The sequence below is a fragment of the Mytilus edulis genome, chromosome 1 (genome assembly GCF_963676685.1).
Source record: "Mytilus edulis chromosome 1, xbMytEdul2.2, whole genome shotgun sequence".
Classification (NCBI taxonomy): domain Eukaryota; kingdom Metazoa; phylum Mollusca; class Bivalvia; order Mytilida; family Mytilidae; genus Mytilus; species Mytilus edulis.
Window position 1 is genome coordinate 43,196,549 of NC_092344.1, and position 14,320 is coordinate 43,210,868.

Below are 14,320 nucleotides of genomic sequence, written 5' to 3' on the forward strand. Positions count from 1 at the left end.
TCTTTTTGATTTTTTCTCGGTGTTCAGTATTTTTGTGATTTTACTATTTTTGGGGAAAGTTTCGATTGAGCTCATGCTGTAGTTTGATATATTACGTTGTACTGCAGTTCTAAATAAAACAAAGACAACAAATAATTAAATAACTTCTGAAACTTAAGTTTAAGTAGGACAAAAAAGAGAAAACATGTTATAGCGTTAATACAACTACTGTACCTGATTCAAATCTAAAACGTACCACGCACGCCTTTATTTTACAATAAAATTTAGGAGTCTATAGGAGGAACATGAGTAACTGAACCTTAAAAAATAGACAAGCAAGAGTCTATATCATATAAAAAAAACCTTTTTTGATCAGTTTGTTTTGTTAATTGTTAAATGAAATTCTAAACATAACTCAAAGTAAAAAAGTAATGACTAAATTTATTAGGTCTTTCAACAGATAACAATTACAAAGCCAGTGGTCATCATAATAACTATTTTTCATATTAATACTATAATATTATAAAAAGACTATTGTTACATGAACAAACACAATAGAAGAACATTACAAATGTGTATATAAACCTATTAAAAAAAAACCACTCAACACGTGGTTTTGGAATTAATATCTTCGGAAAGTCCAAGTACATAGGATGTAAACGCCAGGTAATTATGCATATTTTGCTTTGTTTCCATGTGGTTTTCATCAAACGCACACAATGCCATATTTTTTTTACATTCTTAAGTGAAAGCTGATGAAAGATATTAATTTAGTGTTATACAAGTTCAGACCGAATAACATAATATGGCAGTAGTCAAACATCTGTTTTATACCACAAAAAAAGGCATTAAAGGTGAAAACCTTGGATCTAAGAATGATTTTAAAGGGGAGCAGGAAACATTGAAAAAAGTGACGATGCCATTAATCTACAGCAGTATGGAACAAATTAAGGCCACGATTATAGATTCCATTTTGAAACTAAAAATGTTCTTGAATATGTAGATATAGGAAGATGTGGTATGAGTGTCAATGAGACAAATCTCCATCCAAATAACAATAAATAAAAGTATCCCTTTATAGGTCAATGTACGGCCTTCAACCTGGAACCTTGGCTCACACCGAACAACAATCTATAAAGGGCACCAAAATTACTAGACGTGTAAAACCATTCAATGTGTCTATTAAAGAGTAGTTTTCCTTTGACTTCGTTCGTGTGACCTTTTTTTAATCAAGATTCGTATTTTCGTCGGAAATTTGTATGTGATTTGTTGATGCTCAGAAACAACTATTCTTTACCCTAAAAATAATAGAATACGCATTACATGTGCATATTGTTTAAAAATGTATTTGATAAAACTGAATTGGCGAATTAGAAATTAGGATAACAATACACAAAAAAGGAGGTAGAAGATACCAATTACACATTATCATGAGTCGACGAGATAATGTCATCACTGTCAGAAAACAAAAGTTTGAGCAACATGAGTTCCATGAAAGACTTAAGTGATCTCATGTGATCTGGAATTGTAGGTAGATCCTGATTTGTAATAATTTCATTACCTTTTATGGAAAGAGCATTAATTTTAATAACGTGTATCTATTGATCAGTTTATGATGGCTATTATAAATCTAAAATTCCCAACATTTGAATTATCAAAATAAAAATGTATGTTTGTAATTTATTTTATGAATATTAATTGGTCTCAAAGTTTGATCAACCAAACGAGAAGGTAACTACATATTTAAAATTGCACGTGTTATCAAGAAATGGATCTTGAAGTATAAATTTAACACGTGTGCCAATTAACAGAATCAACCAAATGGAAAAGATTAATTTTATATGGGAATGTGTATATTCTGAAATTACTATAACTCACTGACTGCAATTTGGGTAAAACTGTCATATATATCGGACGCATAAATCTAAAGTGAACATGTGGTGCACATAGTTTAAAAAGGATTAAGTGGGTAACTGTCTTTTTGCAGTCTAGTTTTCGATAGCAATGATTTACCTAAAACATTTAAAATACTTATACAACTGATAATTAATGTTCATTTAACCCCCTCAAAAAACATTGATCATTACATCCGTTTGATGAAAACCACATGGCAATATAGCACTTTATATGGTTCTGTTTTTGTTGGTTTATATAGCTCTTGAAGTATTTTCAGGACTTTTTTTCTATTTTCTAAATGATGTGTAATTAAAACTGAGACCTTTAAAAAGCTGAACTTCTTTGTATCAGGATCAAGTGTCAAAGAAACCAAATATTGAAGGTCAAGGAAAATAAAACTTTTAAAATAATTAAGCAGCAAAATGCAGGATTTTGAAATAGGTATAAACCTAATTATCCTCTGGAATATTCGATGTATTCAGCTATGTACAGCTTATTAACGGACGGACGAGCGGACGGACGAACGGACGTACAGACCAGAAAATAAGATGCCCATAAATGGGGCATAAAACAGTACTTAATAACTAAACATATATAAATATAAAAATAATGGGGACGTGGTATGATTGCCAATTATACAACCATCCACCAAAGTGCAAATCTAGTGGATGTAAGTAACAATAAGCAACCAAACGGCCTTCGACAAGTCTCATTTCGCATCATATTTCTTGAAAATTATGTAATAGGAATGTAAAGATATAAACTAGTATCTACAATATTGAAAATGTTGCGTCGCCAGGAACTGTATGCATGATTTATTCTTTAAATAAAGTTTATTTGACAGTTTGAACAAAATATGCAAACGGTCCTATTTGTATATGACCTTGTAGAGTTCTAATCAACAACATTCATATCAATTTTGCGCCAATTATTCTTTCCTCTCCCTTTATTTCTGCGTTTCTTCTTTTCGTTCTGTGGTTTGTATTCTAGTTCATCTAAATCGTTGTGTGGTTCTGCAATATCGGTCTGAAACATTCAAAAAGATTGAGAAGATGAGAAACGAATTACATTAAAATCTGATATATAAATTCCGGAATGCGATAGATAAATTAGAAAGTCAAAAGAAACTGTATTAGTCACACGATCATTTAGTCTTTTTCAGATCTAGTTTAGACATTGGAAATATTGCTATGATTTGACCCCGAACCTAGTCAAAGCTGATCTCAATTGACTTTGTTGATTCAGCGGAGACGAATTTTAAAAGTCAAATGATGAAATATTCTGTGAAAAATATATTTCAACGATTTTAGCTGTTGTGTTTGATGAAAGATAAAGTAATCTGACAAATACAAGTGTTTAAGAGGACCATCAATATGACTATTGATGCTCCAAATTCAGAAGTCAGTTTTAGGTTGCAATCACCTTGTCCGTCCGTTCCTCTAATTGTCAGTTCATATTTCAAAAATATTTATTCATCACACTTTTTGTAAGTACTACTATAACTATTTACTTCTCATTCGCTTGACAATAATGAGTTGCAAAGTCTTTTCGAATCTGTCAGATACGTATTTTTGTTTGTTTGACGACAATTTTTATTTTGCACATGTTGAATGCTTTTCATCGACGGTGAGATTTAAGCCCGCCACATTATGTAAGTGCCTGTTCAAAATCAGAAGCCTGCAATTCAGTGGTTAATGATGTTTGTCATAATATTTTTCGTCTCTTTTGATTTGGACAATATCAGGCCATTCATTTTCTCGTGAGAATTGTCAAGAGGTATCATAAGGCCTAATTAAGTTAAAGAACATATATAATCTAAAAAACAATGCGTTAAACTATGATGAGGACTGTCGGACTTTTGATGGCAAATAAGTAGTATTCACAAAGTGCTAAGTATTTAATTCTAGAATACGTGAACTAAGTTTAAACTTGGAAGGTATAATGTTTGAGTAATATTGAAATATAATGCTAAGTGGTATAAAATAATATTCAAATGTATAGCTCAGTCAAAACAATAAAAAATATCATTTCCTAAAAATGAATTCAGTTTAATAGGCAAGGGACAGTGTAAGCCTAAAAAGTACGTTATCACATATTAAGTAAACGTATGTGCTCAAATCCATCAGATATAACACCGATAAGGATAAAGGAGATTTCCTGATAATGCATACAATGTAAAATACTATCTAACGTACCTTAAGCTTTACACTGGATAATTCTTTGACGCTATCTCTCAATTTGGATTTAAGCTGTACAAGTTGATGCAACTTTTTCTCCACATTTTTTGTTGTCTTCCATTGTTTTGATTTTATCATTTCAGCTAAATCTGTATTACAATCCTCAAAACGTGATAGCAGTTGGCTTATTCTGATTTCATCTACTCCATACCTTTCACTTATATCGCCGGATGATAATTCGTATTTTGTTATAAATTGACGAACTTTTTCTAAACCGGGTTTAATATACTTTTTATACTCTTCATAAAATATCTGAACCTCTTTCATCTTTTTCTTATGGGAATGGGATGCTATGTGCTGTTCGAATGCTTGCATTGTCAATCGTGATTGATCATCAGAGGTCGATGACAACGACCTTACAAAATCTCGATTATCCTCTGATTCTAACGAAACCGATCTTTGTGACAAATATCGAGCGGAATCACTTGATGTAACATAACCAATTTGTTCATTTGGTATGTTAGATTGAGTTTTTGCTAATGTTAAAACTGGTAAGTTTTCCGTCTTTGTGGCAGATAAAGACCTTGCTATAGATTTCAAGTTCATTGAAACTGTTGATAATGAAGGACTTTCATGAACACGGTCATGATTTGTGGTTATTCCAGCACCCTCTCCATCCTCGTCGTCACCAAAACCTTCAAAAGAACAGCCACAGACATCACAACCTCCTTCATCTACCAACACGACAGCAAACAAGGGATCTTCTAAAAATTCGTCGTTCCCAATAGATACTTTGGATTGCAGGTTTTCCTTTTTATTCAATGTTGGCATAATGAAATTTTCTATTTTTTTCTTTTCAACTGTAATGTGATCTTCACGAACGGTTCTAATTTCGTCCTCGTCAATTTCGATTTCTTGTATTATTTGGATCTCTTCATTTGTTTCTTTAGCAGAATTGGGATCTGATAAAATTCTTATAGTTTGTGGCAGGAAAAAACTCTCTCTTGTATTAAATACCGACTCAATTTGTTCTTTTGAAATATGTTTCTTCTGATTATCCCATGCACATTTTATCAAGCTATCCCCTTTTTGCTTTAACAAATTTTTAAAACAAATGCAGACATCTGCAATGCCAGAGGAAGTTTGTATTCCATGTATAGCTTCTAAAATGTTTTTGGGATATTTTTCATCACATCTTAAAAACGCAAATTCCTTAAGGAGATATGGTTCCAGTTCGTATGACACCCCTTCACCCATATTTATGATGTATACCATACTCAATAATATAACATCTTCTGCCATATCAATAATTGAGGACAAAGATTCATCACCTCTCGTAAATTTTTCGGACGACTCTTGTAGAAGCAGATATTCATCAAGACGTCGAAAAATTATACTTATGATATTAATATTTCCTCTAATTCCAGCCAATATCTCAATATTTTTTTCTAAAAAATCTGGTATATCGTCACTAATTGACGCTTCTTTGCTTGCGCAAATTATTGCATCAGTTGTCCATGCGTTTGAATAAAACATGCATCGCTCGACGAATTTTGAAGTTGTTATATATGACGACGGAATAACAAAATGACAATTCTTTCCAGACTTCTGGATTCCGCAAAATTTCGATTGCATACTGAGACCAACTAAAGTGAAATATCTAACCCAAATTAAAAGTAAAGTCAATTCTGGCATTGTTTCCTCTGTTTGTTGTTTATTCATTCTCCAAATAAAAATGCTGAACTTTTTCAAGGCTTTGTATGGATTGTGGTACAACTTTAAACTATCAACACTATCTTGAAAAGAGCGAACAACGGACGATACAAATGGATATTGTACATTTGTTTTTGAGATGAAGCCACAGCTATAAGCTTTCTGTCGGGTTAAAGTATTTTTCTTCCTCTCATCTAAGACTGTACTCTCAAGCTTTGTCAGACTGTCTTTTACCTTCTGTTGCAGACCAAATACCTTTTTGAAGAAAATTAATTCGAAAAATCGAGCTACACTTTTTTCTATCTTTTTAGAAGATGCCAATTCCGATTCAAAGTAAATTTCCATTTGGGACCGTACACTAATCAAGATTTCGAACAATTCTGGTTTTGTATTACTGATATGCGGTACAGTAAGAATCAAATCTTCCATTAGTCTTCTGCATTTGAAAAACTGAAAACTTCTTTGTTCAGACTGATTCAAAATAAGGTTTTGCTCCCAGTTTAGACCTAGCTTTGTATTACACTCGTTTAAAATTTGTTCCAGCTTAACATTGTGCATGTCCAAACGAATGAGCTGCAGAAATTCACTATGAGTGAAAGAAACTTTAGTTTTAATGTTTTGCGATTTTATAGTCGGTTTAGACAATGCTTTCAGTTTTTGTCGTTCCTCCTCAATTGATTTTCTTATTTTATATAACCATAATTTAGTTTTTGTTAAAAGGTCTTCAACAATCAGTTTATAAATAGCAGGTACATCATCGACAACTGTTTTAACAGTTTTGAAAGTTACTGGATCGCGAACTTTTGCCAGAACTTCAAGTATACGAGGTTTGTGGATAGGATTGTAAAAATGTTTGCCAATTTTAATTTTTACACCATTATCCCTCAAAAACTGTTCCTTTTTTTGCTCCGTAAATCTTGTTGATAGTTTTGATAATGGGACTAAAATGAGAAAGATTTTAAACAAGTTCTCCATTCCTGTCACAATTTTTGTTAAGTTTGCGTCTATTTTCAGGTTGGAATTATTGACCATCCAACTAAGACACTCTAATTTTCCTACTTCATTTGAATGCGGTTTTCTTTTCACAAAGCAATTGAACGCAGTTCCAATAAATCTTTGCTGGCCATTTAGCCTTCCAAGAAGCAAGTTTGATTTCCCGATCTCGTCAGTTACTTCTCCGTAATTGCATTTCCGGTCCCTGTACTTGTTTCGGCATTTATTGAAGTTAAAAATTGCTTCTTCTAACTGTGTAGTCATCTCTTTTGTATTCGTACTGTAAGAACATAAAGCACTCCCATCAGGTCTAATGATGATTTGTGTGAGAGAATCTAAATATAAACATATACCTATCATATATGTTTCTTTGTCTTTTCGACACAGCGGAAGTGCTTCTTGTGCATAACCGTAGTCAACGTATAGACTGGCCGCTTTTCTTGTCTGTCCTAGGAGTAAAATAAATATAATCAAATATGAAAAATCTACATATATATCACAGCTAAAAATTAAACTCCTGGTCAATGATCTAGATGATTGGGTCTTAATCAAGTTATTGTTAATATTTTTCTTTCACACGTTTTGAATACAATACAACACATTGAAAATTGAAAAACTCATGTATATCACTTTGTGTCAATGGTTCTTTTTTTCAAGATTAACTTTATAATAGTACCACAATCTGTTTTTGATGCAATTGATTATCGTTACACGTGTTCAATAAAATATGATAAGTTAGTCATTGGTGTTATTATTGAAGTTTGGTTCATTGTAATTAATTATAAATGAATTACAATTATTGTCAGATAAACAATGAGTTGGCTTTCTGTAGTAGTAGTTCACACAAGGACATAAAAGAAAACAAGTAGTAGTTCATTAACCTCTGATATTCGTTCTGTAATTTAGTGAACTAGTGTGTTATTTAAACAAACAGTTATTTCGTATGTAACTTTTCAAATCTCCTTATAGATACTGGTTATTATAATTTTTAACAATTGGAATACAATATTGTACTATTTAATAAAACTGGTTTAGAAAGCAGAACCTGATGATCATTTACCATTTTCCAATAAAATAGATGCTGCAAGCTTAATATAATCATTTTCACCATCGAATTTTTTTTCCAGAAACATCACTCTGCAAGAAATATCACGAATTCTATTCAAAGCTTTTTTCATTGCGTCGCGATTTCCCTGTGTATGATAATACTCAGCAGCATTCCTATTTATTTGATCTTCAGTTTGATTATCCCGTACTTTTGTTTTTTCTGGGTTAGTGTTCTCCTGAAACATCCAATAAGACGTTAGAAGAAGTGTGCATATAAATAGACAGGTGTACATATTTTAAAAAATCTTGAATTTAAAAGAGTCATATACACTTTTTACCTCGTTAAAATGCTCAGAGAAAAAAAACAAGACATTCTTTATGTATCTTGATTCTAGTCATTTGAAAAATTTACAAATGAAAAAGGTAGGTCAAATATTGACAGTGAACTTAGTGCATGAAATCGAATAATAACGCTTAATACGGATGTAGATTTTTGTAGTATACGCATCAAAAACAATATCAACATGTATTAATATAAAACCAATATCTATTTTTATGATAACGATTGTTTTGGGGTAATTTTAGTAATAAACTAGAGGCTCTCCAGAGCCTGTATCAATCACCTGACTCTACTTTTGAAATCATATAAAAAAGGTAAAATCATAACAGATACTTAAATAATGATTGAGGCCAAATTTGGTTGAATATTGCATTCCATTTAGTGGTTCTCCACGAGAAGACATTTATATTTATTTCCTAAAGGGTCCTATGTTAAAGTAAGTCCCCCGCTGGTGGCCATCTTGGATAACGGATCGTCTTCAAACTAACAACACTTGGTCAGAATCGCATTAGAAACATTCATGCTATGTTTGGATTCATTCCATTCAGTGGTTCTCTAAAAGAAGACATTTTTTTGTATTTCCCTTAGGGTCCTATGTTAAACTAAGTCCTCCATTAACGGCCATCTTGGTTGATGGATCGGCAACAAAGTAACAACACTAGGTCAACAACTCATAAGGATCATTCATGCTATGTTTGGTTTCATTCCATTCATTGGTTCTCTAAAAGAAGACATTTGTATGTATTTTCCATGGGGCCCTAAGTTAAACTAATTTCCCCGCTGGTGGCCATTTTAGATGATGGATCGGCTACAAAGTAACAAAACTTGGTCAGACCTCATAAGGAACATTCATGCCATGTTTGGTTCCATTCCATTTAGTGGTTCTCTTAAAGAAGTTCAAAATATAAGAAGTTAACGACGACGACGGACGACGGACCCAAAGGGATGAGAATAGCTCCCTTCGGGCCAGGTGAGCTAAAAATTGTTAATATGTCATTTCTATAGAAGGGATGTGGTCGTCAATTGGCGTTTTGACGGTCGAAAATAAAAGTTTATATTCATCTGCGGTCTTTTTTTAAACATTTCATTCGTTTTTATTATTAGCTCAAGAAAGTACATAGTGATTTTGTATTCAAGCACTTAATATAATTTAAGACAGTCCAGTATCTAAATTGTACTTCTCACCTGATATCTGTGTAGTGAATGAATAGCTTCTTCAAACTGTTTGTTTTCAAGATGTACATCAATGGATTTTTCGTAACGTCCAGCACGTTCGTAATATTTACAACTTTCTTGGGGTTTCTTTGTTTTTCTATACATTTCAGCGGCTTTTTCGAACTTTTGAAATAAAAGAAGAATCTTAAATACATGAAAAACATGACCTAGTGACACTATTATATATTGAACAAAAATAAATCATATCATTATATAAACGACTTTCTCATGTTTATTTCTATTTGTGTTTTCTGCTGTTTTTGAGTTTACAACTTTGAAAAAAAGTGCGGTCGAAAAAAGATTATCTTGCCACACAATCATTTAATGCAGTAAAAGTTATGAAAGGCATATAGAAATTAAGTGTATTTCGAACTAGCTTAGCAGGCTGGAATTCACTCAAATTATTTGCTGAAAAAAACTTTTGTATTACATAGTTGAACCGTTTAGAAGTATGTCAATACCCATGATTAGTAACCCTCTTCAGAAGAATTGAACAGCGGTCCCATGTGTGTTATATTTGTATCGTAACTATAAAGACAAATCGCTAACGTTAAATCGGTATCGGCAAAATCAGTTACAGTAAATCGATATCGGTAAAACAGAAGTAGGTATCTGAAAAGTGATAACACGTGACACTTCAATACTGTCAAGCTATTTACAAATACATTGCGTAAAACAGGATCTCATAAAATTGTGAAGAAAATGTGTGTTTGAACACACGCACATGCGAAGAGATGGATACGCAATAAATCTCTACTCAAGATTGGATATAAAATATAATTGCGATATGAAAAATGACATAATTGTGACATATTAGTAAATTAAAATGAGACAGCAACATAAGTATTTAAAAACCGAAAAAAATGTAGAGTTCACTATGCATCTGAAAGAGAGACAAAAGATACCAAAGGGGTGTTCAATCTCATAAGTAAAAAATAAACTGACAACGGCATGGCTAAGAAACAGACACACAACAATGGATGTGCCAAGTGATGAAAAAAGCTCAATTGATCCTATGTGTCTTAGAGTCCTTTGTAGACGAGTTTATTTACAACGGATCGATGACACTGTTGGTGGAGTTTTAATTCCCCGAGAGTATCACTAGCTCAGTAGTCAGCACTTCTGTTCTGACATGAATTATCATAGATATGGTCCTATTTCTAAATGAACAGTTTTGAATTTTTGAAAGACTTAGTCTTTTCTATCAGGGATAGATAACCTTAGCTGTATTTGGCAAAACGTTTAGACATTTTGATCATCAATGCTGTTCAACTTCGTACTTTATTTGGCCTTTTTAACCTTTTTGGATTCGAGCGTCACTGATGAATCTTTTGTAGACGAAACGCGCGTCTGGCGTAAATACAATATTTAATTTGGTATCCATGGTTTATTTGGGCCAAGTGAGCTAAAAATGTAAGCTGCGGTTAATTTGACGATATTTGCCATTTCGTGATGGCTATATGTAACATTACCGATATCCTCTTTTATATGGGTAGTAGTTGTCAGAATCTAAAGAAAAAAAATCAACTTGAGTTTCATAATTCAATAATCTAAATCACTGATTTCAAGAAAAAGAATAAAGATAAAGATGTAATTGCTACTATCAAACACAAAACATGGCATTGTGTAATGTATGAAAGCACAATCTGGTCAAATTCGAAATTCATAAATTTTTTGGGAATAAGTCTTAAAACATTTTTATAATAAAAAACTAGATAAATGCCCTTGTATTTTAGAAATACATATGGTTGTGGGTATTTTTATGTCAATTCTAAATTTATTATCGCCTGAATATATATTTGGCCATCATTCATAAAATACAGTACCTTACATACTGGAAAAATGTCTGTGTACGACTTTGTACATATTGACAGATTCAGTTATTGAAAATATAACATAAATAACGATATCAAAGAGTTATCTTTTATACTAACCTGTTCTCTTTTCTCATATAGTTCAGCAGCTAGATCAAATTGTTTAGCTGTTTCTAGACATTTTGCAGCCTCCTTGGTTTTTTTTGCCTCTAAAAAATTCAAAGTTGCCTGAAGAAGTTCCTCTTTCCATTGTGGACTATTTTGGGGTAGAGTGCTAGCAATTTTGTAATGTTGATAGGCATGTGCTATGTCTTCCATTCTTGAATCGCCTGCAGTATTAAAGCATTTTACCGCCTGAGTATACATCTTCAATTTCATAAATTCCTCTCCTTTATCAACCCATTCTCTTGGTGTAGACTTTCTTGTAAAAGCTGAAAACATATAACAGTGAATTAATAAAGCAGAAACTAACACAGATTTCTGAGAAACACCTAAGCACTTTAAAATTAAAAACTAGAAGCTCTAAAGAGCCTGTGTCGCTCACCTTGGTCTATGTGCATAGCATAAACGAAGGACACAGATGGATTCATGACGTGTTTGTAGATCTTACTTTACTGAACATTATTGCTGCTTACAATTATCTCTATCTATAATGAACCTATGAATCTATCCCAGCAGTAAGAATTATTTGTAAAAATTTACAAAATTTACAAAATTTACAAAATTTATGAAAATTGTTAAAAATCGACTATAAAGGTCAATAACTCCTTAAGGAGTCAATCGATCATTTTAATCATGTTGTCTTATTTGTAGGTCTGACTTTGCAGTACGTTATTGCTGTTTACAGTTTATCTCTATCTATAATAATATAATCAAGATAATAACCAAAAGCTGCAAAATATTCTTAAAATTACCAATTCTGCAGCAGCAACCCATCAACGGATTGCTTGATTGGTATGAAAATTTCAGGGCAGATATACCGTGACCTAACGAACAAATTTATTAATGTCAGATTTGCTCTAAATGCTTTGATTTCTGAGATTTTAGCCAAAACCTGCATTTTACCCTGTGTACTATTTTTAGCCATGTCTGCCATCTTGGTTCGCAGGTGGGGTCATCGGACACATTCTTAAAACTATATACCCTAATGATGATTGTGGACAAGTTTGGTTAAATTTGTCTAATTAGTTTCAGAAGAGAAGATTTTTGTAAAAGATAACAAAAGTTTACAAAAATTGACTATAAAGGCCAATAACTTGTTCAGGGGTCAACTGACCATTTTGGTCATGTTGACTTCTTGTAGATCTTACTTTGCTAAACATTATTGCTGTTAATAGTTTATCTCTATCTATAATAATATTCAAGAAAATAACCAAAAACAGCAAAATTTCCTTAAAATTACCAATTTAGGGGCAGCAACCCAACAACGGGTTGTTCGATTCATCTGAAAATTTCAGGGCAGATAGATCTTAACCTGATAAACAATTTTACCCCACGTCAATTTGCTCTAAATGCCTTGGTTTCAGAGATATAGGCCAAAAAATTCACATTTTACCCCTATGTTCTATTTGTAGCCATGGCGGCCATCTTTGTTGGTTGGCCGGGTCACCTGACACATTTTTAAACTAGATACCCCAATGATGATTGTGGCCAAGTTTGGTTAAATTTGGCCCAGTAGTTTCAGAGGAGAAGATTTTTGTAAAAGTTAACGACGACGACGGACGACGGACGCCAAGTGATGAGAAAAGCTCACTTGGCCCTTTGGGCCATGTGATCTAAAAACCAATATAAGGTGACATACGACAATTTTGCTGCGTATCTACTTTATTGCTGCGACTACTTCAATACATTTGGTATTGGCATGGAAATATTGTGTTATTAAAATTTGCTGTACAAATTGAATTTTGAATTAAAAAATAAATCTTCCTTATGCAAAGCTCATTGACCTGCCCGGCTTTGGCTATACTTTTTTTACTTTTAATTTGATAATCTTTTAAATTTATTCTAAGTTTTGGATTTTCCAATACTGTGGCTTCGGACAACACTAAATAGACTATTTGTGGAAATGTGCAACTCGTGCAGACAAATGGGTACTACTGATGTTATCATGGCATATTGGAACTAAAGTTATAGTTTTAGAATAGGTTGGTTTCCATTCAAACGTTATTAAATAGAAATTAAATATATGTCTAAGGAGATTGTAAAACAAGCATCTGATTCAGCAACACACTGACTTTATAATTGCAATACTCTTAACCTAATCATTCATGTCATGTTGAATTTGCAACACTATCTTATATCATGGAACATAAACAAAATATCACTATCAATATCCTACTTGTCACCGTACTAGTCATCCATACTCAAAAATACTAAGCATGTGTGAACCCCCCCCCCCCCCAATGATTTTTTTTCTCTGAAATATGCAATATACTGATTTTACATTTCACTTCCTTATCTTCTGCAACAAGTTCAACGAGATGTAAAGCCTGAAAGTATTCAAATATTGGCTTCCTCTGTTCTTTATCTCCGTCAAATATCCAAACGTTTTGCCTGGCTCTTGTAATTGCTGTGTACAGCTGTTTTAATTCAGAATTTAATACTTTGTGTTGTTTCGGATTGAACGGCAAAGGTCGTAAATCTGAAAAGTTTAGAAAAGATTAAGAAACATCAAAAGTAAATTACAAACAACTTTATTTAATAACACTTTAAAACATTCCTTTTAATAGGTATTTGGAATGCAAATTGCGTTGTTTTGAACTACAAATGTATTATTAACGGATGCACGTCATTATTTTCCACTCTTTTAATGTTTTGTATACTTTAGACTACGTCACACAGTTAAAGATGTTACGACGACATTGTTGAGGTTCCTATTGGGGTAGAATTGTTGTCCAATCATAAAATTGGGCACAATTGTAATCCGTAATATAAATATAAGAAGATGTGGTATGAATGCCAATGAAACAACTCTCTCATCCAAGTCACAATTTGTTAAACTAAACTATGATAGGTTTGAGTACGGTCTTCAACACGAAACCTAAACCGAACAGCAAGCTATGAAGGGTCATAAAAATGACATTTTTAAAACCACTCAAACGGGAAAACAAACGATCTCAGCAATATATATATATATTACTGAAAGA

The 14,320-nt window shown here is 32.5% G+C and overlaps 1 protein-coding gene across 1 annotated transcript in view; it reads right to left on the minus strand.

The window, feature by feature from the left end:
* Positions 1-408: 408 nt before the first annotated feature.
* Positions 409-14,320, minus strand: part of LOC139482985 (TPR and ankyrin repeat-containing protein 1-like) — a 67,200-nt gene continuing 53,288 nt past the window's right edge. Inside the window, exons 26-31 of the mRNA XM_071267018.1 lie at positions 13,618-13,815; positions 11,295-11,605; positions 9,331-9,483; positions 7,819-8,041; positions 4,071-7,207; positions 409-2,901 (exon numbers count right to left, since the gene is read on the minus strand). Of these exons, the coding sequence (XP_071123119.1) occupies positions 2,770-2,901; positions 4,071-7,207; positions 7,819-8,041; positions 9,331-9,483; positions 11,295-11,605; positions 13,618-13,815 (4,154 nt within the window). The 3' untranslated portion in view covers positions 409-2,769. The remainder of the gene's footprint in view (positions 2,902-4,070; positions 7,208-7,818; positions 8,042-9,330; positions 9,484-11,294; positions 11,606-13,617; positions 13,816-14,320) is intronic.